Genomic DNA, 22529 nt, shown 5'->3' on the forward strand with positions numbered 1-22529 from the left:
GGAGTTTCTTCATCATAAATTAGCACCAAAATGATTCCTGGATTTTTAATTAGCTGATCCAAAACATGATCAGTGCCAACCGGTGACTCTTTGAATTATCCAGTTGACTGATGTAAAAGTTTACAACAATCCTTTGATGCAACAGCAAAAGATGAATCAAAAACAAAGAGGAACGAGAACTTGTATCACAAAGAAGGATGATGTTTAATCAAGTGCTTGAAACATGATCAGTGCCAACCGGTGACTCTTCGAATTATCCAGTTGACTGATGTAAAAGTTTACAACAATCCTTTGATGCAACTGCAAAAGATCAATAAAAAACAAAGAGGAACAAGAACTTGTATCACAAAGAAGGACGATGTTTAATCAAGTGCTTGAAATTTGCAAGCCCAAAATCTTTGTTTGCCACAGACACATGAGATGCCTTTTATAGGGTCCATTAGCAGCTATCTTCTACAGCCATCAAAAATCTCTCCAGAACATGGATCAAAACATTGATGTCTACCCCTTAAACAACATATTGCCGGTTCACGTAGTTTGACAACATTAGCATTAAAAGACAAACGAATGAGGTAACATCTAGCTGAGAGGGGTCGGTTAAGCAGATTTACTTCAATCGTATCCTCTTCTCCGGATTCTTGCCCATGTGCTTCCTAGATTCTGAAGTTGTGATATTTGAAGAACCAGAAGACTGTGCCCTCCCCTTTCCGTTGACAAATTCCGAGAAGGATGGGATCGGAGGAAGATCAATCTTTTCGTTAGGATTCTTCATCTCTAATGAACAATTAAAATTTTCTACTAGGGCATTACTATTAAGCTGGTTTTCTTTATGCACAGCTTCTGTAGTAATCCCATCCTGAAGTGAATCAGTACCACTTGGAAGATCATCCTGTCCATAACTGGAGCTAGTCTGGGTAGATTCATCACTAAGCCTGTCATATATCTGCTCAAAGCTGGAATTTGACAACCACCTGACTGTGGCAGCAACTTGCGAAATGTAAAATGTTTTCCCAACCTTCTCGTACTTCTTAAAACATTCCATTTCAAGGAACGCAGCAGAAGCCTCACAGTCTATTCTGAAAGATGACAGAACAAGAAAGCCAAATTAGAGGAAAGAACATCCTTCTGAGAACTCGTAGTATTTGATCAAAAGTTTGGAAAAAATGGTGAAGGAAAATGAACTAATATAGGGTAGAATTGAGTAAACAAAATTATGCAACCAATCAAGCTTTTCCAACCAATCCAGAATGTGGTTACATAGAAAAGTAATTTGGCATTAATTACTTTCTTAGTGCCTATGAACATAAGAAATTAAAAAAAGTCGGTCTTATGTGGTTCTTTCTTTTGTTGTAGAAAAAAATTTCTGATTACAGAGGGATGAAAAGAGTGGAAGTTAATTATGGAAAATTTTAGAAATAGAATTTCTATATCTGAAAAAAATCTACAAATAAGGTAATTACTCTTCTTGATACATAGACACCAAGACTAAGTTTGCATTGATTTCCAAGTTTTTATTTTTCAAATTTTAAATATCAAAACAGAAATACGCCAAATGAGTCCTTAAACATACTCATATGAGATCCAGGTATCTCACTGGCAATAGATACAGTGCATTTCAGGGGTATGGCAGGGCAAGTTTATGGAAGAACATATGCTTGATAAGGCTTTTGTTAAAAAAAGAAAGTTGCTTACGGTAGCTTTCTGAGCCGTTCCTTGGTCTGCTTCAGAGCATTCAAAAACCTTTTTGTGCTTTCTTTTCTCAATGTGTCAGTAATGGTCTTTTTGTCGCTGCTACCCTGATAATCACCCAAGAGATGTGATACAGCCATTCGAAACGGTCAATCACATGCAAACCAGCAGTACTTATATTGCATTAATTTCATTAACTTCACTATCAAACAAGGAAGAGAGAAACTAGAAGACAAGACTAGACAGAAAGGACGCATGCAGACTATACAACATATGAACACCATGTAGAGCTTGGTTTAGAATGTCCTTGTAAGAAATTAATGTGAACTTCTATCACACAGCTTTTAATCTTCTGAAATACCAAAAGTCTGATGGGTTGATGGCATATTTTCTCATTTTCAGATACTTCGAGGCCAGATCTGACTGCCTCTGCATGTCCACATGTTTGTCAGAAATATGGTCTACAAATACCATTCATATGCTTACACTTACATCATAAAAAGAGTTCTTGAAAATTTGAAATGATTTAGCTTATCATGAAGAATTTTATCTTACATCGTAAACTACAGCCAACACTTCTGCAGTTTACAAGAAAACACCAGACTAATCCATCTAATTTATGCAGCAGCCTCTGCAATAATGTGCCATCAGCCTTACCACGGTATTTTTGAAGGAAAAAACCCTCATATTTAAAACTATCCTCATTCACTGAACCTTCTCCCATCAATTCGATGGTCACTAAGTTCCCTAGGAAGTAAAAACTAATTCATAACTATGATTGATGGAGGTGGAGCCAAAATTTGGTGAAAGAATTGTAGTCAACTTCCAGCAGGATAATGGAATCCATGGTGGGAACTAATTTCAAAAAGAGCAGTAAAGTATCCAAAAAATTAAGAAGTCCCAGGGGCAAAAGAGTTGCATTTTGGTCTATAGATAATGTGGTTGCAGTTTAATGACAAGGGCATTAAATTAAACGGAAAAGTTGGTTGCAGTTTATAGATAGTGTGGTTGCAGTATGTAATTAGTGATAATGATGGTGCACTCTGTGACTTGTCAACAAGGTGTGAATTATATGCAGACGACTATAAAATGGTATTCAAGTCAAAGAAACTGGTCAATTTTGTGAAATATATTAAACCCTTCCAGCAGTGAAAGTTATGAAAAGCTGAAGCTCCAATGAACCTCTATATTAAATAAAAGGAGTATTCGTACCTGCTTGCTTGGACCTTTACTCCGAAAATAAACCTCTTCTGCATGCTGCAATATCTTGAATTTTTCATCTAGTGCTGCATCTGTTGGCATCTTTGATCTGGTCATATTGCTAGCATCATCTGCTTCATCTGTTAGGTTAAAATTAACAGTTAAAAGATACATGTGCAATTCAAAAATATTTATAATTTCATAATGGTAAAGCTCAAATTTCTTATCCCTTTTGTGCAATAATAAGCCTTCTTTCTTCCAGAATATTTGTGATTGGATTCTTGGATTGAGCCACTCCAATTGTATAGTATACAAAAGAAAGAAAACAAACGGCTTCTTTGTTTCAGAAGAATAATCCCATTTAATAAGCTATATTATTTGCCAGAACCTAAACCATAGAGCTTAAAACCACTGAGAAGTACTGGAAGCAAACATGAGCTAGATAGTAGCTCCTAGATGACTGAAAATAAGATATATTAACAGAAAAGTTTGAGCTTTAACCATGAATGGATGTATTACCTTCAGAATTTGATATTTCTTCACCCAAGTAACTATCCTCATTTTCTCGATTCCAGAATTCTGTGCTCTGACCTTCTGAAGTGCCATAGGTTGTGCTGGAAACAACCAAGGGACAGTCAATTATGCATAAATCAACCAGGCGAATAACTCCTAACTGAGCTTGTTAGAATAAGTATGGTTTTGAGTCTAGGCCATGCCATACAATGACTGGCTAAAGTTATATCCTTAAAAAGTAAGAGAGCTACTATAATGCATAATTATGGTTAGACATATGGGATACTGATATGACTGCAAATTTAACATGGCAAACCTCAATAAAAAGAGCATATGGGACAGCATGCATGAGGCAATACAAGATATCTTTATTATATAATGCCATAACTGACATTTTGACATTTTGTGTTCAAATATATAGAACATATCCTGATAGACAGTAATATATCATGGTTCAATGATTGGTCCGTCAAACACTAACTGTTGCTGAATACTTTTCAACATGTGTCAAATAGTTTCAACTTTCAAGACTATCTACACTTTGTATATTTACATGTCATCTATATAAGGCTTCAAAACATGTTAAACATTATAATGTGCATATAAATTAAACATTTGTTGTTATGTTTTTTTATAAATTTCACACATGATGATCATAGATTGTGTAAATCATACTAGATGTAAAATCATAATATTGTATAGAAAACAATATTAAAAATTCAACCTAATTGTGGATGTGCAGTTTGCATAATAGTGAAAGCAACAAACTATGCTCGAACACTTTATTTAACTGGTATTTGAACTTTTTAACACTAACACAATACCTTTTAATGAAAATAGGAAAGAGCCTGGCCTTTTTGTGAGAATAATGTATGCGCTGAAGATCCTCCAACTTCTGCACTACTAGGTTCGGATGTTTGCACGAATCACACGTTTTTTGGCATAATGATGTTGATATCTACTTAACCATCGAATGTTAGTTAATTACAAATTAAAATAGGATCCAGACTGGAATTTATCAAGTATGTGGTGTTGATGAGCTACATGGTAAGAACCTGTTCACCAAAACTTTCAAGAATCTTTTTTCTCCGGCAACCAGAACCTTCACAGTATTCCACCATCTGTATATTGCAGCAATGCAATATTCTTTAACTAAAATTTGAGAAACGTATAAATTGTCCTTCCAGAACAGTTAATACACCTGATTGAATGCAGCAAGGGACTTCTCTGACAAGCCATTTGAGGAAGATGAACATTCATTATTTTTCCCAATAGCATTACTCAGAATGAATTCCTATTACATAGAGAACAGACCATTTAGAAGTGGTGATCTCCATTAGGCATGAAATAGGGTATCTGGTATAATCACCATTCTTTTGCAATCATCCAATCCATAGTATAAAATACTCCTCGAAGACGACTGATCACGGCCAGCTCTTCCAGACTCTTGGTAAAAGGCTTCCATTGATTTTGGTATATTGAAGTGACAAACAATGCGAACATCCTTTCTATCTATACCCTATAAGTAACAAAATGGACCATGTGGAGCGAAGCAATTTAGTACTCAAACCAAGACAAAGAAACTTGTATAAAATTAAATACTCAAGGCGTTCATAGTTCATACCATCCTGTGCCAAACCCGAAGTGTAAAAACCCCAAATTTTTATGATTGGACACGAGCAAGCAACCGCAACAGACACAGTAGACAAAATGATGAGATGACAGATTTTCAGTAAAATATGAAATAGTCTGAATGCAGAAACTAAAAAGAACACCACCACTGAAGCTAGAATGTAGATTATCAAGATCAATTTATATTTAAATTGTTTTCAACTTATAGGATGAGTTAAGTCATCCTTCAGGTACAGTGTCACCAATACCTGGTAATTCGAAATCAACAAACATAATATAATCTTAAAATTTACTATTTGAGGTCCTTGATGTTGTGCAATGTCAACCTAAAATTTACTATTCAGCACAAGTAATGGTGAGATTCTGTATAGGCAATATAATAGGGTTTATCAAACAAACATAACTATAAGTCTATGACATTCTAAAGACATGGAGGAAAAGAAAAAGGAGTATGGTCAAAGCAACAAGGTGTGTATTGGGACACCCTCAGATAATAATTAAACTTAATGTATGTTTTTCTTAGCAAAAGATTAATCTTCTTTATCCTTAAAAAAGTAGAAATTATAAAGAAACAAGGAACCAATTACCTTGGATATTAGGGAAATTCTCAGAATTCTCCCCATAACTATCCTTATTCAATCTTAAAAACCAAAAGTTAACCAATTCATGTCCATTACCTTTGGCCTTAATGGGGTATTTCATATAGAATAGAAACATCATTTTTCAAGCTTGATGGGATATGACAAACTAGCTTGGTATAGAAGGTTCCAGACTCAATCATATTCCATTGCCACACATCAACAATCTTGAAGTCGGTGAGTAAATATAAGAACTCCTTAGGATAGGTTTCAAAACAAGCTATCAAAATAACTTTAATAAAGACCAACAATCAAGCAGAAACCCTTGATTAGTGCACTTCTGTGAAACAAGCCAAGTAGTTTTCCTTTTGTTTACAAGTAAGAGAATTCACCAGAAGTACAACAGAAATGTTACTTGCTGATTGAATAATGGATGCAAAGTCGCAGTACAAGAGGGCATTGGCTTGAAGTCATAACTATCAAGAATGGTTAGAAGTTATATCAATGATCTTATGGGTACCCCTAGTGAAACTTAATATATTGCTCGAAGTTGTATATGAAAGTTCACATAAAAATGGTATAGTTGACATCTTAACGCATTTATGCCCTGGTTTAATTAACTTAGTTTCAGTTACAACTTCTCATAGAGGCCCTGGTTTGGAGATGTGGAGTCATGATTTGAGGAAGTTGATCCCACAGTTCTCAAATGATTTGCATAAAGGGTCTCATCATAATTGTTATTGTATTACCTATGAAAGATCCAAACAAGTTAATTCAGACAAAAGACTATAATACTTTGCTGCAAGATGAACCAATTAACAATACAATCACATCCAGGAAATTAAACGCAGTTCAATAAACAATATATCAAATAGATTTACTAAAGGTATTAAGACGATTGATACCCGAAAGCTACTGTTGCAACAACAACCTCAATTTTGGAAGATAGCCAGTCATCCAACACAGTAGACCGCAATTTGCTACTCAAACCAGCATGGTAAACTAAAACAAAGAGAAAGCAAAAAAGAATACATCGATGTTATTATTAACAAAGATCCTTGATGGTTAACATTCAGACCTTACAGACATACCTGCTGATGAGATACCATGCTTTGATAGGTGAGATGATAAATCATCACAAGTGGAACGCTCATGACAATAAACAATCGAGCAAACATTTCCACTAGATTTTAGTAGATTTAACAAATCAGCATAGGTATCTTTCAAAAGATCTTTGTAACGAACTGCAACAAATAATTATAAATTAGATAGGTCTAAATTCTGGTTAAAAACAGAATGTAAACAACAGGAGAAACAAAAAGAGGGGAAAGACAGCATACTACTATAGTTTTTTCCAATCATCTTCATGATTAACATGATCATCAGAAAATGAAGAGAAATGAAAGAAATTATAAAACTTAAAAAGCAATGACAATAAATGTTGTGGATTCATGATGAGTTCCTGAATGAAAAGCTTACTTTGAGAGCTATATTTAAAACATATAAGAAATAGATAGCACTACAAATATTACTGAAAATTCTGAAAGGAACTAAAAATGCAACCAAAACAAAGATTTGTAAACAAACTAAAAGAGAATGTCATTGATCAAAAGACAGTGACCTAATGATATTACCTTCATAATATATGTTAGGACGATTGAATGAAGCACTTAGGACTAATGGTTGATGAAGGCACAAGGAACTTATCACATCTTTCTGAACTCTGCATCGCAGAAGAACCCAGTTATTAACAATGCCAAAATAGTGTAATGATGTATGCAGTACAAACTATACCTTAATGATTAAGAAAGTCAATATACAAAGTAAAGGATAAATCATCTATCTAGATTACTGGACTTTGCCTCAGGTCTAAATATCAGAGTTATTGATTCATGCTAACGAAGATAAATGAGGCTTAATATTGGAAATCTTTATATTATTAGATGGATTCCACATAAAAGTCTGATTCACGGAACTGGCATGCTATGTATCAAGACAGAAAGGTTCCTTTTAAAATATATAGGCTTGATACATCATAAAACAGTCTAAACATACACCCACAAGTCCTGACAAAATGGATCAAGTTATTTTCTGTGACAAAAGAACAAGAATATTCATAAAGTCTCAGGTATAGAACCTGGAAAAACATATAGAAATTGAGAGAGAGAGAGAGAGAGAGAGAGAACACAAGTAATTTTTCATTATAAGCTTATGCATAGTTTGAGGAGTAGTAATTAGCCAAACCAAAATTTTCATATGGCTTAGATCAATAGTGGCAGTAGATAAATCCTCTTACATTTCACCAGAAATCCCATGTGTCATTGTTTGAGTTATTAAGTATTACTTGATTAATCAGACTGCAATTTTTCAGACAACCTAAATCTAGCAGCCCTTGAAGATAATGGCAAAAATCAACTACAGTTTCCAAAAAGAACAAAAAAGATATACTATGACGCCAATTTCAAGTTCTTTAATTGGAACATGGTACATTGCTGGCAATGGACTTACCATACATGCCACTTAGCAAGAGTCTGCCAACCCACACAAGTACTGTCTAGCATGGTACTGCACACCATGCCCATGTATGGTACATGTGAACTGGCATGAATCAAAGGTGACATACATGTGCTAATTCTTGATCAATCTAGTTTGAAACAATTCAAACCTACAAATAATTAAAACTTAGGAATTAACATGGGATAAAATTGATCCAATCAAACACCTATCATACTAGAAATCAATCTTGTAGGGAACTGCAAATAATTGAAAATAAAAGTGCAATTAAAGGAATTAACCTATAAAAGCAAACAGGAAAAATGTATCTTTTTGGTAAATACAAGAAATTTTTCACTCACTTAGGAACAGCTGTGGCTGTCAGAGCTAATATAGGAACACCTGGAAAATGGCTCCTTAAAGAAGATAATTTGCGAAAGCTGGGCCTGCATTTCAAGTAAGCAGGCATGATAAAAATATTAGTAGGCTATTCTAGACTTTGAATTCTTATTCTTCAAAACTTGATTAATAAGTAGAATAATCACTATGCAGTACTCCAGGTTGATGATATTTATTACTAACCTGAAATCATGGCCCCATGATGAAATGCAATGAGCCTGAACACATATAGAATGGGTAGGTAAGGGTCACAAACAACAATTAGAAGCTACAAAGTAATAGAAGTCCAATTAAATACTGAATTTTCAAACCTCATCTACTGCAAAGAGACTCAAGAGCCCTCTATCATAAAGCTTTGTTAGCTTGGCCATGAAACTAACAGTTGCCACCAACTCTGGAGTCACATACAACAATCTAAGAGAAGGCTTTCCAGAATTTAGGTCCTCATGGATCTGGAGAGCAGCAACAAAAAAGATGTCTTAAAATAGAAAATGAAGTAAAACTTATTGTGAATGATTTTCTGGAATTCTGCTTCACCAATCATATTCACTAATATCAACATAAAATTTGTATTCTTAGAAACTCAACTGTATGAGCCTGGTAAGTTATTTTTATTTCAAATGGTTACCAGAAAAATCTTGAAAGCTTAAGATTACTATTGCATAGATTTCTGAAGTCCTCATATCATCACCATAAAAGAAAACAAACAAATATCGTTATCAACATACAGACACATCAAGTAGATGCACATAAGAGAACTGTAAATTCTAAAATTAGGATGAATACCTAAATGTTGCAAAATATCTAAAGCTTGTTTGTCTGAAGCATAGAAACCAGAAAAAATCTTCTTTATATTACGGGGTCCAACAAAGGTACTGATAAAAAAATAATTAATGAGCATGCAACAACAATGCCTATTGCAACCCATGAAAAGTATTCAGATTAACTCATCATACTGCTCCCCACATGATGCATCATTGCATGGTTTATGTAACTTCTAGCAATAAAACTTCTCATACCTTCACTTGCAATTTTTTCCATTTATAGGACATGACATGTTATCACAACCTTCTTGACATAAGCACAATGCCAAGTTGGAAAAACAAAAAACAAATCAGAGACACAATCATTGGTGAACATAATTAGAAAAACAGAAGAGTGGCAGTCAATGACTGAACAAAGACACAGCCACATAGGAGTTAAAAACTAATGTTTATCCAATTTGTTGAATAATAAATTCATCAAAAAATAGGAATTTCACATAGATTTGTCTCAGTTTCAAATCTTCTAAACACTGTAACATAAAGCCCAAGACTGAAATAGCTAGGTACTGGCAATTAGTCATAAGACCGATGACAATCTTATACAGTTTCTTCCTCAGGAACTACAGTTCCTGTACACTTTGAAACATGATAAAACAGCTCTAATGACAATAGACTACAGTAAAACAGAGGTACCCATGAAAATAGCCGACTTAAAGATGAATGTGTAATGCAATTCTTTACCTTCTGTTTAACATGCACAGCTTGTGTAGAGGAGAGAAACTCAGCAGGAATTCCTTTCTTCCTCAAGGTTTCAACCTGGTTTTCCTATGAATGGAAACAAAGATTGAGTCACAACAAATGTTAAAATTGGAATAAATAAGAATAGTGGACATGCTTACCATCAGTGCTGCACCAATGAAATGAAAAGATCAACAAGAAATTGTCAGATAGAGTACCAAAAATAAGAAAATTAGCTTTTTTTGAGCTACCAGTAGCCTATGTAAATTGTGCAAGGGACATATAGCATTTACCAATCAAGGGAGAGATCACAAGCACAATGCCCAGTTTTGCTACTGCTGGAATCTGATAGCACATAGATTTTCCTCCTCCAGTTGGCATGAGACAGAAACAGTCCCTTCCTGTAAGGTCAATCAATAATACAATTACGGACTCTACACTCTAGAGTGCTCAAATATGACAGGTCTTTAAGTAGGTCACATTTGTGTCTCAAATGGTATCAGAGCAAGCTCAATAATCTTGCAAAAAGTGTTCTCCTATATAACTCATTACCTGAATTTCACATTTGATTCCTATTTTATCCTCCTAATTTTGTTATTGTTTCTTCGATGTCCATGGACCATCTAATCACGATGATTCAAGTGACTACAAATCTGAGAGCACTCAGTAAAGATACTAAGTTGCCCATGGTACTTAACTAAATGACATCGCAAGATACGAGGTTTGAGAGTTCTATTATTCTTCCTACAATGCTCCACTATAACAAATTATTATATCATGACGGTTCAAGTGGCTAAAAATTTGAGGTCACTTTGTCAAATGAAAAAATCCTAGTTGATCAAGGTACAGAATAGTTGTTGCATCAAGGAGCAGAGTGTGGTCCAATCCCAGTGACATCTCATTGCATGAGGTCTAAGAATTGGTTTTCATAAAAATTTAGTGATCAGAACCATGAAAATGATCAGAACAATTAAATAAAAATTGAATACAAGGACATGATTATTAAAAAAAGAAGTGCCTATTTGCACATATGACTAAAATAAATAAATATTGAATATCCCATTGGGTCTTTATGTTAACACCACCAATGTTGGTCCTAAATTCAGATGAAAAAGGTGGAGGGTTGTATTAGGTTACTGACAACATCAGCATAAAACTTCTTCAAATATCATGAACATGGATCTTAACCAATTTCAATATAGGGCTAAGTCGTCATACGGAAGTGACATGAGGCACATTCACCATCTAGTGTCTGAAAAACGATGGGCTAGGAGGTCGTCCAAAAGCAACCATCACATCGATGTTCGAATGTGGTGCAAAGTAGGGTAAGAATCTCTCACTATTTCAGACCAATGTGAATAAAAAAGTTAGCCCAAGAAAAGAGGATTAAGTTATCAACATGGAATATATGAACACTTTCAAGAAAGGGACTAGAGTTGGTAGGATTATTACCGCAAGAAGAATAAACATTATTTGCTTATAAGACTAAGTGGGTAGGTAAAAAGTTCAAAAAGATTCATGGTATTAGGTTTAAAATTTAATTTTTTGAAAAAGTTAAACACAAAAATGGTATAGAAATTGTTGTTTATAAGGTTCTTAAGTTATAGATGTAAAAATATTAGAGATAGAAATATAGTTCTAAAACCTGTTTTGAATGCTAAAAGTTAAATCCCTTAAGTTGGACTAAATAATCAAACCAAAAGAGAATTTTAGGAAAACTTAGATTATAGCATTCGACAAATACCTATAACTGAAGAACTTATGATGGGAGGAGATTTGAATAGTCTTGTAGGAAAATTGTATAGTCGATTTAAAGAGGTACAAGCGGCCTTGGTCATAGGGAGAGAAATGAAGAGGGTGGTCTAATCTTGGATTTTGTGCCACTTCATATGATATTATAATTGTATATAAAAGAAGAGAGATGAATACTTGATTATTTATAAGAGTGGTACCAAACTACCAATTATAATCAGATAAAATGTTTTCTCGCTAGAAAGTTAAATAAAGTATATGTAAGAATTGTAAAATTATACCTGCTGACAAGGATCATAATTTCGTACCATACCGCTCGATATATATATATATATATATATATATATTCTTCTCCCTGTGTGGATGAGAAGTCGTCGATTACGCCGAGGCCTTGTCGCAGATGAGGAGGAGGCGATATCTCATCTGCAGCGTTTTGTGAGAAAGGGCGACAATGGATCGAGATTGTAGAGGGAGAGCGGCGTCGGATCTCCAGGTTCTCCCTTCTCTTCTCCCTCGCTCTCCCTCAGCTAATACCACCTAGTAACGCGTAGCGATGAACGAAATCGACTGTCACCAGTTATTTAACAAGCGCTATGCACCAAGGTCCAAAAACGCCCGAGGCGCTAGGTGTTCGCCCGAGCGAAGCGAGACACTAAAATATAAAAATATATAATATAATTAATAAATATAATTATTTAAATAAAAAATATACTATTAAATTAAGAAAATCGGGTACAAAATCACAATGTCACATTAATAAAAAAGTCTCAAAAATTAAAACAATAAAATTTTACATCAAATCTATTGAGTTGCTCTGTACACTTGACATTTATTCTGAAAACCCAACAATAATTTTAAATAAATAAAAATTAATAGTATTAAAATCAAAATAATATATTATTAATCTAATAAATAAAAATACTATTATTAGTATACAGTTAGCAGTATACTGTTAATATACTATTAACAGTATAGTGAAAAGAGTGTGAGAAGACCGAGGCTGCTGAAGCAAAGACAATGGTATCTGGAGCGAAAGCGACGACGGCAGCAACGAGAGCGACGAGCGACAGCGGGAGTGGGAGCGAAATCTGCGAGCGGCGAGTGATAGCGAAGCGGCGAGCAACAGCGGGAGCGACGACAACAGCGGCGAGCAGTGATTGTGGCAGCGGTGAGTAGCAACAGTAGTGGTGGCAGGGACAGCAGAGAGCAGCGACAGCGGAGAAGAAATCTAGGCGGCAAAATCGCGAGTGTTAGGGTTGGGGAAGTCGAGGAAATCGCGAGAGGGAGCCTGATATCGGTGATTTAGTTGGTTCGATTGAACCAACTAAAGCACCGACGAACCAACTAAATCACCGAAGACCAACCAGACCTAAAAATCTAGTTTGGTCACCTGGTTTAACCCAGCCGCTCGCCCGAAGCACTCGGCACCTGGGCTCGGGCGAGCGCCGAGGCGACATCTCTTTGAAGCGCGTCGCCTCGAAATGAAGCGAGGAGCTCGGGCCTCGCCTCACCCAAGCGCTTAGGCGAGCGCCCGAGCGCCTATTGTAATCACTGACCGTCACCAACCAATTTAGGGTGGTAACGAGACATAAGCAACCCCAATCGACAATATCGCCCGATACGGGCGGTATTATTCGAAATTAAAATCCTTGCCTGACGAAAGCTTGATGAATTAACATACGTCGATAGTATTAGATATTTGTCAAAGAAAATGAAAGAAGAAAAAGTTAATAAAAAATTTATAGAGACTAGATGGTAGAATTATAAAGATAATAATATAAAAATATTTAAGAATAAGATGAAAAGAAAGATGATTTGAAACTTAAATGAGATAATATTAATATTATTTGGACTACAACAGCTAATATTATTAGGAGCTTAACAAAGGAGATTCTTGATGATGCTAAAGGTTAGAAGCAATGTCTGCCATACCGAATCGTACCGCCCAGTACGGGCGGTACGTACCGGTCCGACAGGCCAGCGATACGCGGACCGTCCGGTACCGGTCCATACTGTAGCAATGCTACAGTGCTCGGTACACCATACCGTATCGGTACCGAGCCCAGGTCGAAATACCGTTACGGTACGGTATTGCGAACCTTAGTTAGAAGTATAACTTTAAGTGAGAGTTGGCGACGGTGTGAGAAAGTTCAAAAAGTAATTATTATTAAAACATCATGCTTTAAAGATTGATAGAATTATAAAAGTGAGGAGAAATTTAAAAGATATATAGAATCTTGAAAAGAGTCTAAAATAGTGTTAGTATGGCAAAATATGAAACTTAAGATAATTTTTATAATAAATTAGGTAATAAAGATGGGAATATATACATATATATATATATATATATATATATATATATATATATATATATATCGAATTCCTAAAACTAAGAAAAGAAAGTGTAAGGATTTAGATAACACTAGATGCATTAAAGATAGAGATCTTATTCGTTTATAAATTAACACGGTTAAGGAAAGATGTAGAAATTATTTTTATAAATTATTTAACAATATTCCACAAATGATTTAGCTTTAACGATATATAATAGTGGTCAATTAGTAATCATAGATTTGTTTGTAAAATTAGTGCTAAACTACACCTTAAAAAAAGATGAAAATAGCTAAGAGTGTGAGATCAACAATAGAAACTATTTATTTACTAAGATAATTAATATAAAAGTATAAAGAGAAAAGAAATATTTATATTTTTTATTTAGAAAAAGCCTATGATAAAGTTACTAGAGATTTATTATTATGGGCTTTAGAAAACAAATTTGTATCCACTAATTATATTAAAAATTATATTAACATTATTAAGGATATATATAATAATGTAGTCACTAATATTAGAACTATAAGAAGTTTGTCTAGTAAGTTTTCTATTAGTATAGGACTACATCAAGGACCCGCATAAAGTCTCTATCTTTTCTAATTGATGATATTGTCATGATTTATAAGAGTATAGAACGAATTAATACTAAACTTGAGTCATGCACTAAGAATATATGAGATGGAATTTTAGTACTACTAAGAATAGATAGAAGGATATAATTAAGTTGAATGGGAAAGAAATTTCATTAAGTAAAAGCTCTAGGTATCTTGGATTAATTATTCTACAAAATGAAGAGATCAATGAAGATATTATTCGTAGAATAAAAATAGAATAGTTAAAATGATTCTTATATGATCATCAGATACCTTTGAGGTTCATAAAAAAATAATATAAGATAGTTTTTAAACTAACAATGCTTTATAGACCTAAATGTTGACTAGTTAAGAAACAACATATAAAAAAAATATATGTTGTTGAGATGAGAATGTTGTGGTGTGGTGAATGTCTGCAGCTCCTAGAAAAGATATGAAAAAAAATATTTGTATTCATAAACGATTATGTATCACTTTAATAGAAGATAAAATGAGGGAGAATTGTTTAAGATGGTATAGAATAACTATATATGTGATAGTTAGAAGAGATGAAATGACTACTATTAGTGGTATATGATGAGAGATCAATGAAGACCTAATAAGATTTTAATAGAAACTATAATAAAGATTTAGATACTCTTAACTAAACATATGACTTTTTACTGATCTCAATGATGGCAAAAGATCCACGCAACCGATCCAAATAGTTGGGACTTTATAGCTTTATTGTTGTAGTACTTTGGGCCCTATGTTGAATCAAGATTTAGATCTCATTGAGCCTAATGTTAAGGTAAAATGGAATTGCATTAGTCTAAATTAATTTTTATATCTTCTAAGTTTACTTGAGTCAAAATTGGATCAAAATTAACTCACATAGCTAATTCTTGTTTGAATTGACTAAGTTGATAATGAAATATAATCTATGGATTTAATCTTTTCTACTTTACTTTGTTCTTCTGAGAATCATAACTAATATGACCCTTAGCAAAAATATTTGTTTGCAGATGGTAGATGGGGAATAAAGAAAGCTGTAGTGTTTATCATAAAAGGAATCCTAGTATGCTTGTCATGACCCTTCATCTGGAATAACTTTAAATACCAGAGTTATGACGCAAATTACAGTTGTAATTGTATTCATTTCAGGATCAACAGAGATTCCAGTTGCTAGCTTTTATACATCTTAGTCATTTGTTACACACCATTCAGATGGTAGACTATTCGTAATCCATGTCATAAGGACTAACATTTAGCCTTATCATATAACTTTTCCCTTCCAATTTGTATCCTTTAATTTTTCTTCCTTCATCAGAGCCTTTCATGTTCTCTTGCACACAATTATTTTGTCTATATTAATTATCCTTGATTAATTTGTTGTCGTATCATTGTAATTCCCTACATTTCAGAATTAAACGGTAACAACCTGCATGCATAACAACAGGACTTTGGATATGGAATCCCTATGCACAAGCTACCAATCTTTGTGTAATAACATCAGTGAAACACAAGCATTCTTCCATTTCTCAATATACCAATGAAACAACATAAACAAAATGCAGAACTAGCTACCTGACAAAACCGCATTAATGGCCTGCAACTGTTTTCCCCTGAACTCAGAGTAGCCAAAATAATGATTTAGAAGCTTCTGTAAATCTTCTTTTGCAAGAATTTTATTTCCAGAACCCTTCTCATTTTTCACAGGAAGGATTTGACTTCTTCATTACAAGCTGCATGACCAGAGAATGAACTCTATATAAAGATCAATTTACATGTTTATTTCAGAATGTCCACATAACTTGGACATGTATGTCAGTCAAACTTTTCGACCATAATGCACACCAACTTCGTGAAACCCAATTTAACAATAAAAAGGTGCACTTTAAGTAACAGGAAGAGTACACATTTGGAAGCATCGAATATTTAAGTCATGTGTACAAAATAAATCAAATTGAACATAGAGATTTATGCAGAGATTGATGAGCAAAGATTATGGATTTCATCTAGTGAGACTTCCACACTGAGAAGAAAGAACTGAATTCCACTAGCTTTACGGATAATAATATTATCAATAAACCATCCAACCTTAATGGCGCAACACAAAAGCCTAAAAGGGTGCCTTGTTATCTGGCTAAGCTATCAAATGAAGGCACCAAAAGAACATCAATCTATCAGGAATATTCGGTGAGAGGTGTCTAAGTATTATCATTTGAGCACATTGTTGCAACATCTCCAAGAGTGTGGATTGAGTTCTTGAAACATAGAAGTGTTCTTCGCTCATACTTTTTCGTCCACCTGTGATTCCTTAAAGGAAAAACAGAAAAAGTAAAAAGAGAATATAATGCCTATGAAATCTTCTCAGTCAAAGCTTGCTGGGCCATGACCAGCATTTGCTCCGTTTCCCGTTTCCCTTTTACCGTAAACCTCAACGATTAAATGCATAGAGAAAAGATAAAACTTGAAGAGAGAAGGAAAAACAAACCCTAGTGATGTTTCTTACTGTAGCATCTTTGAAAATCTACGAATCATCTCAATAAGAAGACATTCATTCTTTTAACTGAGAATTACAATCTGAAGCATTAAAATGAGTCGCCATTTGCCGCATTGGTTGCAACATACAAATCTCACCTAAAGATTCAACCTCTGTGCACAAATATCACAAGAAAATTCAATCTGCAACGCAGGAAGAACGGACAATAGGTGCGCCAATCGGCGGAATACCAACTGGCGAGTAGAATGATCGAAGAAGATGGCAGGAAGAGGGCACCAAAGAGAACACGCGCGACGATCGTTTCCGTGGAGAAGAAGGGTTTTATATCGAAAGACGAATCAAATAGAAGAGTGATTCGGTCATTTCAGTAGTATGCCAAGGGCCCTAACAACGCTGCCCGTTATATTGTTTTAACGCTGTTATAATATAATAATATCCGTTATATACATCATACATAACGCTGGTACATTCGGGGGGTCATGTGAATTAATGGAATCCGAAAAATAAATTAAATTGGTGTGCGTGGTTACCAATTTCATTTTAATTGTTCTCGATTAATTACTTAATTATTTGAATTTTGATCGACGAATATAATAAGGGCCGTCATGAACATGCCCGTTATATACTATATAACGCTGGTATATTTGGCGTCTTGTGCATTACTTGATTATAATTGGTGTCATTGCCCTGCCAATTTAACCCTATTAGTTACTTGATTATATGAATCTGTCTTAATTCCGACCTAATAATCTGCCAAATAATCCATATTTGTTTCAAACATGATAAACAAATATTATATTCAATTTAATAAGATCAATTCGATATAGATATCATATTCTAACTAATCCAGAACCCAACTCTTTTTGTGTGTGTGTGTGTAGATCCATCTTCAATTAGGATAACGAAGAGGTAAGTACTCTCAAACGAAAAGAGAAAGAATTCTTTGGGCGATTGCAGAAGAAAAACCTTTTATTTTAATTGTAATTTTTATTAGTTTTGATTTTTCCGATAAATCATTCAAAATTCATAAGGCAATGCTCGAGGAAGATGCAGCAGAATCACACATGGTAATTCTTGGAATCATTATAGCATAGGCATAGGTGTTGAAGAACTGAACATTTCATGTTTATAGAGTTGATATTGAGATGTTCAAACTTAATTTAGATTACAATTGATTAATCTAGCTGTATGTTCTTTAGCAATATATATATATATATATATATATATATATATATATATATATTGCAATTTTCATTTACAATGTGCTATCCTGAAACTAAATAGAATACACTTTTTTTTGTTATTTCAATTCCAAAAAAAATTATTATCATTCAGACATCAACCACAACAGATTCTTTGAATCTCCTCATATAGTTTTGGGATCAAACAAGTTTGATTGAACTTGGATTTCCAGCAATATTGGATATCCATCAGAAGGCCACAAAAAGATGAACAGACCTCATTTTTCCTGCTTTCCATGACCAAGAGAAGCATTGTCAACTGGCATTCAAATGAGACAGCCATCAAACACCAATGCATAGTATCATGGAAGAAGAAACATTGAACCCTAATGGTTTGTCTGATGGAGATCACACTTCTCTCCATAATGTCTCTCAGTATCTCCTTATAAACCTCTTACAAACTATACTGCTAAGTCAAGAAATAAACTCTTTGGTTGCTAGAATTCAGCTAATTGCATTTTCTTTTGCTACATAATTCCTTCAACTATATGTTTTTTTTTGCTTCTTTATAGCCTCCCATTCATTCATGTAGCTCATATTTGAGATAAAGTATATGACCATATTTTTTCTCCTCTAGTAGCTGTCTATCCATAAACTCTGCTGCTGATAACACTCCTCCAATTAATCTGTCAATATGAATTGGTTCTTATATTTCTTCTCTTTTTGTTTTTGGCTAGACGTCCAAACAATGAAGCTTAACAAAATATTGCATTTCCCCATAAACTCAGAAATTAATGTGAAAAACAGATATCAGGATTATGCTAAAGATAATTCACCAACCATCAGGATTATGCTAAAGACCTGCATAGAATTAAAAGGGTCTATTATATAGATACTTTGCAATGTTCAAAAGTTTCATATACACCCCTCTCAAATGCAAAAAAATCATATGTCCTGTGAATACAGATGTATACCTCTGGAAGTGCATGTCTCTAATAAGTTTCAGATCTTTCTGAGTTGTGCATACTAAAAGACAATTCAGTAGCCCTGTCAAGAAGAATTGGTTCTTCTTGCATTAGTGTAAAAACTAATATCACAACCTAAAGATAATTCACCAACCATCAGGATTGTGCTAAATATCTGCATAGAATGAGAAGGGTCAATTCTATAAATACCTTGCAATGTTCAGAAAGTCTCTACATTTATCCTCCCAAATGTATAAATACTCATATGTCCTGTGAAACACAGATGCACAGGTAACCAGTAATTTCAGATCATAAGTTGTGCATGATGCATATAGAACATTCTACAATTTTTGTGCAACAAAATCCTCCCCAAACTGTAGAGAGGCGCATAAGCAGTTTTCTCTGAAAGGACTAAGAAAAAACTTGGTTCTGTTGATAAACTATTTCTTTCTCTGTGTGTTTGTGTGTGGTTGATGGATTTGGCTTAATAGGATTAGCATGAAATCATACATTACTTAGCTAGAAATCACATTATCAAGCAAGTAACATGTGAATAATAACCTGTAAAACAACTTACCAGACCATGGTCCAAATGTGACAAGCCTCCCCAACCTACTTGTCACAGTAAGCAGAAACAACAAAACATCTTCCCTGTCCAACCGAATACTTCCAAGATCTCCACATCCACATCAATCAAACTTTTGGAACTTACTGAAACATCTATGAACACAAATTGTGTGATATTTACATAAAAGGCATTACTCCCTTAACCAAGAACCACATGATAAATAGCATGCAGAGAGGCGATCAACAAAATCCCATACAGTAATACTAACTGCACAGAGAATCAATTTAGCAAAGATTTTATTGTTTTCTCTCTTTTTTTTGTGGAAAAGAATGATTTTCGTCATGTTCTCTATGCATTGGTTGCATTGATTTGATTGAAATGGTAAGGTAAACATAATTGTCTAAGAATTAGATATATGGGTATTGTTCGAGATCTAAATAGTGACATTTAATTGATTTCCCGTCCCAATGATGGTTTTTTACTTTTTACCTTGAGATTTGTTGGCGAGGGCTTTGTCCCATTTGCGTCAATCAGCGAGACAGAGTCGAGAAGCAGCTCCCGGACCGTGCGAGCGAGCGACGGGCGGCGTCGGAGGACACGGCGCCGTCCTCCCCCTCAGCCTCACGTTGAGGGCTGTTGGGAGTGGAGCGCATCGCCCGCGGCGACTCGAGGCTGCGGCGGAGGAGCTGGCGCATAGCGGTGATGAGGTGCTCCGCGGTGTCGATGGGTGGGGAAGCGGAGCGGAAGCTCTCGGAGAAGCTGATGTGGCGGCTGAGGGCCTCCTCCGTGGAGATACGGTGGCCGGAGCGGCGGATCTCGTCCTTGACGGCCTCACCGCAGAGGCCGCATACCCAGCTGCCCCCGTACCGTTCGCGCACACGCGCGACGTAAGCCGACGTGCACTCCTCCATTAGTCCGCAGCACACGCAGGTGGCCCACACGACCTCCGGCTTCGCGTCACCCGCGTCGCCGTTCCGCACCTTCGCCGACATCTCCGAAAGCACGTAGCTCAAATCCCAAAAAAAAAAAAAAAACGATCTATAACCACCGATTCGATTCCAAAGCGATAACTTGATAAAACCCTACCGTTCTTCCGAGAGCAGCCACTGGAACCCGAGAACGGTGGAAAGGAGCAAAGGAGGCAAAGTATGGGACAGAGGATAAAAAGAAGTCAACGGATTGAGTTATCGCTCCTTCTCCCACGCGATGGAGGCGTTCTGCACTTCCCTCTCTGCTACGACCAGGACCACCGCCGCTTCCCCCACTCGGCCAAAGACATCTCAGGACGGGACTCCCGTCCTCCCTCAATTCGCAAACCTCTGGCTCGCAGAGACTGGGCCGACTTCGGATTGTGCGATGGGAGAGCGTTCTCCTTCGGAATCTTCGCGTGCGTGCTCTCTCTTCTTTGGCTTCCTTCGATGACGAGCGATCGAAAGAGAGAGAGAGGGAGAGCGAGCGGGGCTTTGTGGGGGGGGGGGAAAGACATGCGGTGCGGCTTTATTATTTGACTTCTATTGACCAGGCCCGTGGGACCCGCCCGCCAATCGTTGGGAAAGGGAAGGGACCAAATAGGGGTCCACCGGATGTCCGACGGGATTGTCCACTATTGACCTGGCGCTCGACGATGACTTTAAACGTGGAGATATAGCCAGCTGTCGCTCGTTCGGATCCCCCGTAACACGTCGGTCAGGAAACAGAATTGTTTCGACGCGGCCCATCGCGCGCAAACACCCACGTAGGCAGATCCAGCTCACTGTCTCGCTCGAACGGTCTATCAGACAGTACCACGCTCTCAGCAGTCGGCTCCACAGGTGATGAGATGTCGGCGTTCCGTGATCGATGGCAGCAGGAGGAACCGTACACTAAAGGTAGATCCTTTCATTCAATCGGTGCATCCTCTGATCAACGGTGTGGATCTGGTCTCTGCCCCTCGTGATTACTTACGGGCGGGAGGAGAAGTCCACGTGACGTGTGCCTGCAGTCGGCTCCACGCACGAGCGTGCAAGGCACGTGACCTTTCTCTTCCAACTCGCTTAATTCCTTGAATTCGATCCATACCCGACTCAATCAAGTATCCATTATTCTATTTGTATTCGTCCAAAACCAACTAAAGAAAAATGTATATTTGAACTTAACTAAATTTAATCATAGAATACATAGTAGATATTGATATGGTAGATACCGATGATGATTGAATCGATTCCATTGGATTCAAACTTACGTATATAGAAAATATGACATAGATGAAAATAAAACTCTCATTCAATGGTTACGGGGAACTTAGATGCTTACTTAATGGTCAACCTATATATAGATTGAGATTGGATATAATTTTCGATATGATTCATTCGATGCTTTAACGAGTCCCAGAATGAAAAGCAAGAGTTTTGAGTAAATAGTAATTGAACTCAATTTATGTAATATGAAATTTTTTTATAGTATGTTGAACTCAAGGGCTATTATGTCATGTGTTAAGCTCCGATTAAAGTGAATAATTTTTTTTATTATTTTCCCAAACACCCCTCCCCTTGAAGGTATAATTTGAGAGCTCTCTTAGCACGTTCATTATTGATGCATCAAGCAACTTCTAACACTTAGCTCGAAATGGGTGCATTGAGTAACACAAGAGACAACACCCCTTGAAT

General features: G+C 35.8%; 2 protein-coding genes across 7 annotated transcripts; both read right to left on the minus strand.

The window, feature by feature from the left end:
- Positions 1–165: 165 nt before the first annotated feature.
- On the minus strand, positions 166–19901 carry LOC135633881 (ATP-dependent DNA helicase Q-like 3). The gene is made up of 21 exons (XM_065143853.1): positions 19894–19901; positions 19527–19586; positions 16252–16397; positions 10300–10407; positions 10168–10175; positions 10010–10093; positions 8816–8956; positions 8688–8722; positions 8468–8551; positions 7247–7335; positions 6704–6856; positions 6518–6614; positions 5027–5030; positions 4772–4921; positions 4604–4696; positions 4458–4523; positions 4227–4360; positions 3409–3503; positions 2902–3029; positions 1693–1796; positions 166–1076 (listed from the first exon to the last, which is right to left on the minus strand). Exons 1-21 carry the CDS (start codon positions 19899–19901, stop codon positions 608–610), a joined length of 2256 nt encoding a protein of 751 aa, XP_064999925.1. The 3' UTR covers positions 166–607.
- LOC103977822 (uncharacterized) lies at positions 19218–21353 on the minus strand. Of its 6 annotated transcripts, none has more exons than XR_010494705.1 (4): positions 20971–21353; positions 20374–20892; positions 19527–19586; positions 19218–19398 (listed from the first exon to the last, which is right to left on the minus strand). XR_010494705.1 is itself a non-coding variant. In XM_018822983.2 (3 exons), the coding sequence occupies exon 2, from the start codon at positions 20874–20876 to the stop codon at positions 20415–20417; it is 462 nt and encodes a 153-aa protein (XP_018678528.2). In that variant the 5' UTR covers positions 20877–20892; positions 20971–21353; the 3' UTR covers positions 19218–19491; positions 20374–20414. The 6 variants fall into 6 exon arrangements, 2 of the variants coding, with proteins under 2 accessions (XP_018678528.2, XP_064997098.1); XR_010494704.1 differs by having other exon boundaries at positions 19218–19451; XR_010494703.1 differs by having other exon boundaries at positions 19527–20892.
- Positions 21354–22529: the final 1176 nt, after the last annotated feature.

This window comes from Musa acuminata, chromosome BXJ3-3 (assembly GCF_036884655.1).
Source record: "Musa acuminata AAA Group cultivar baxijiao chromosome BXJ3-3, Cavendish_Baxijiao_AAA, whole genome shotgun sequence".
Lineage (NCBI taxonomy): Eukaryota > Viridiplantae > Streptophyta > Magnoliopsida > Zingiberales > Musaceae > Musa > Musa acuminata.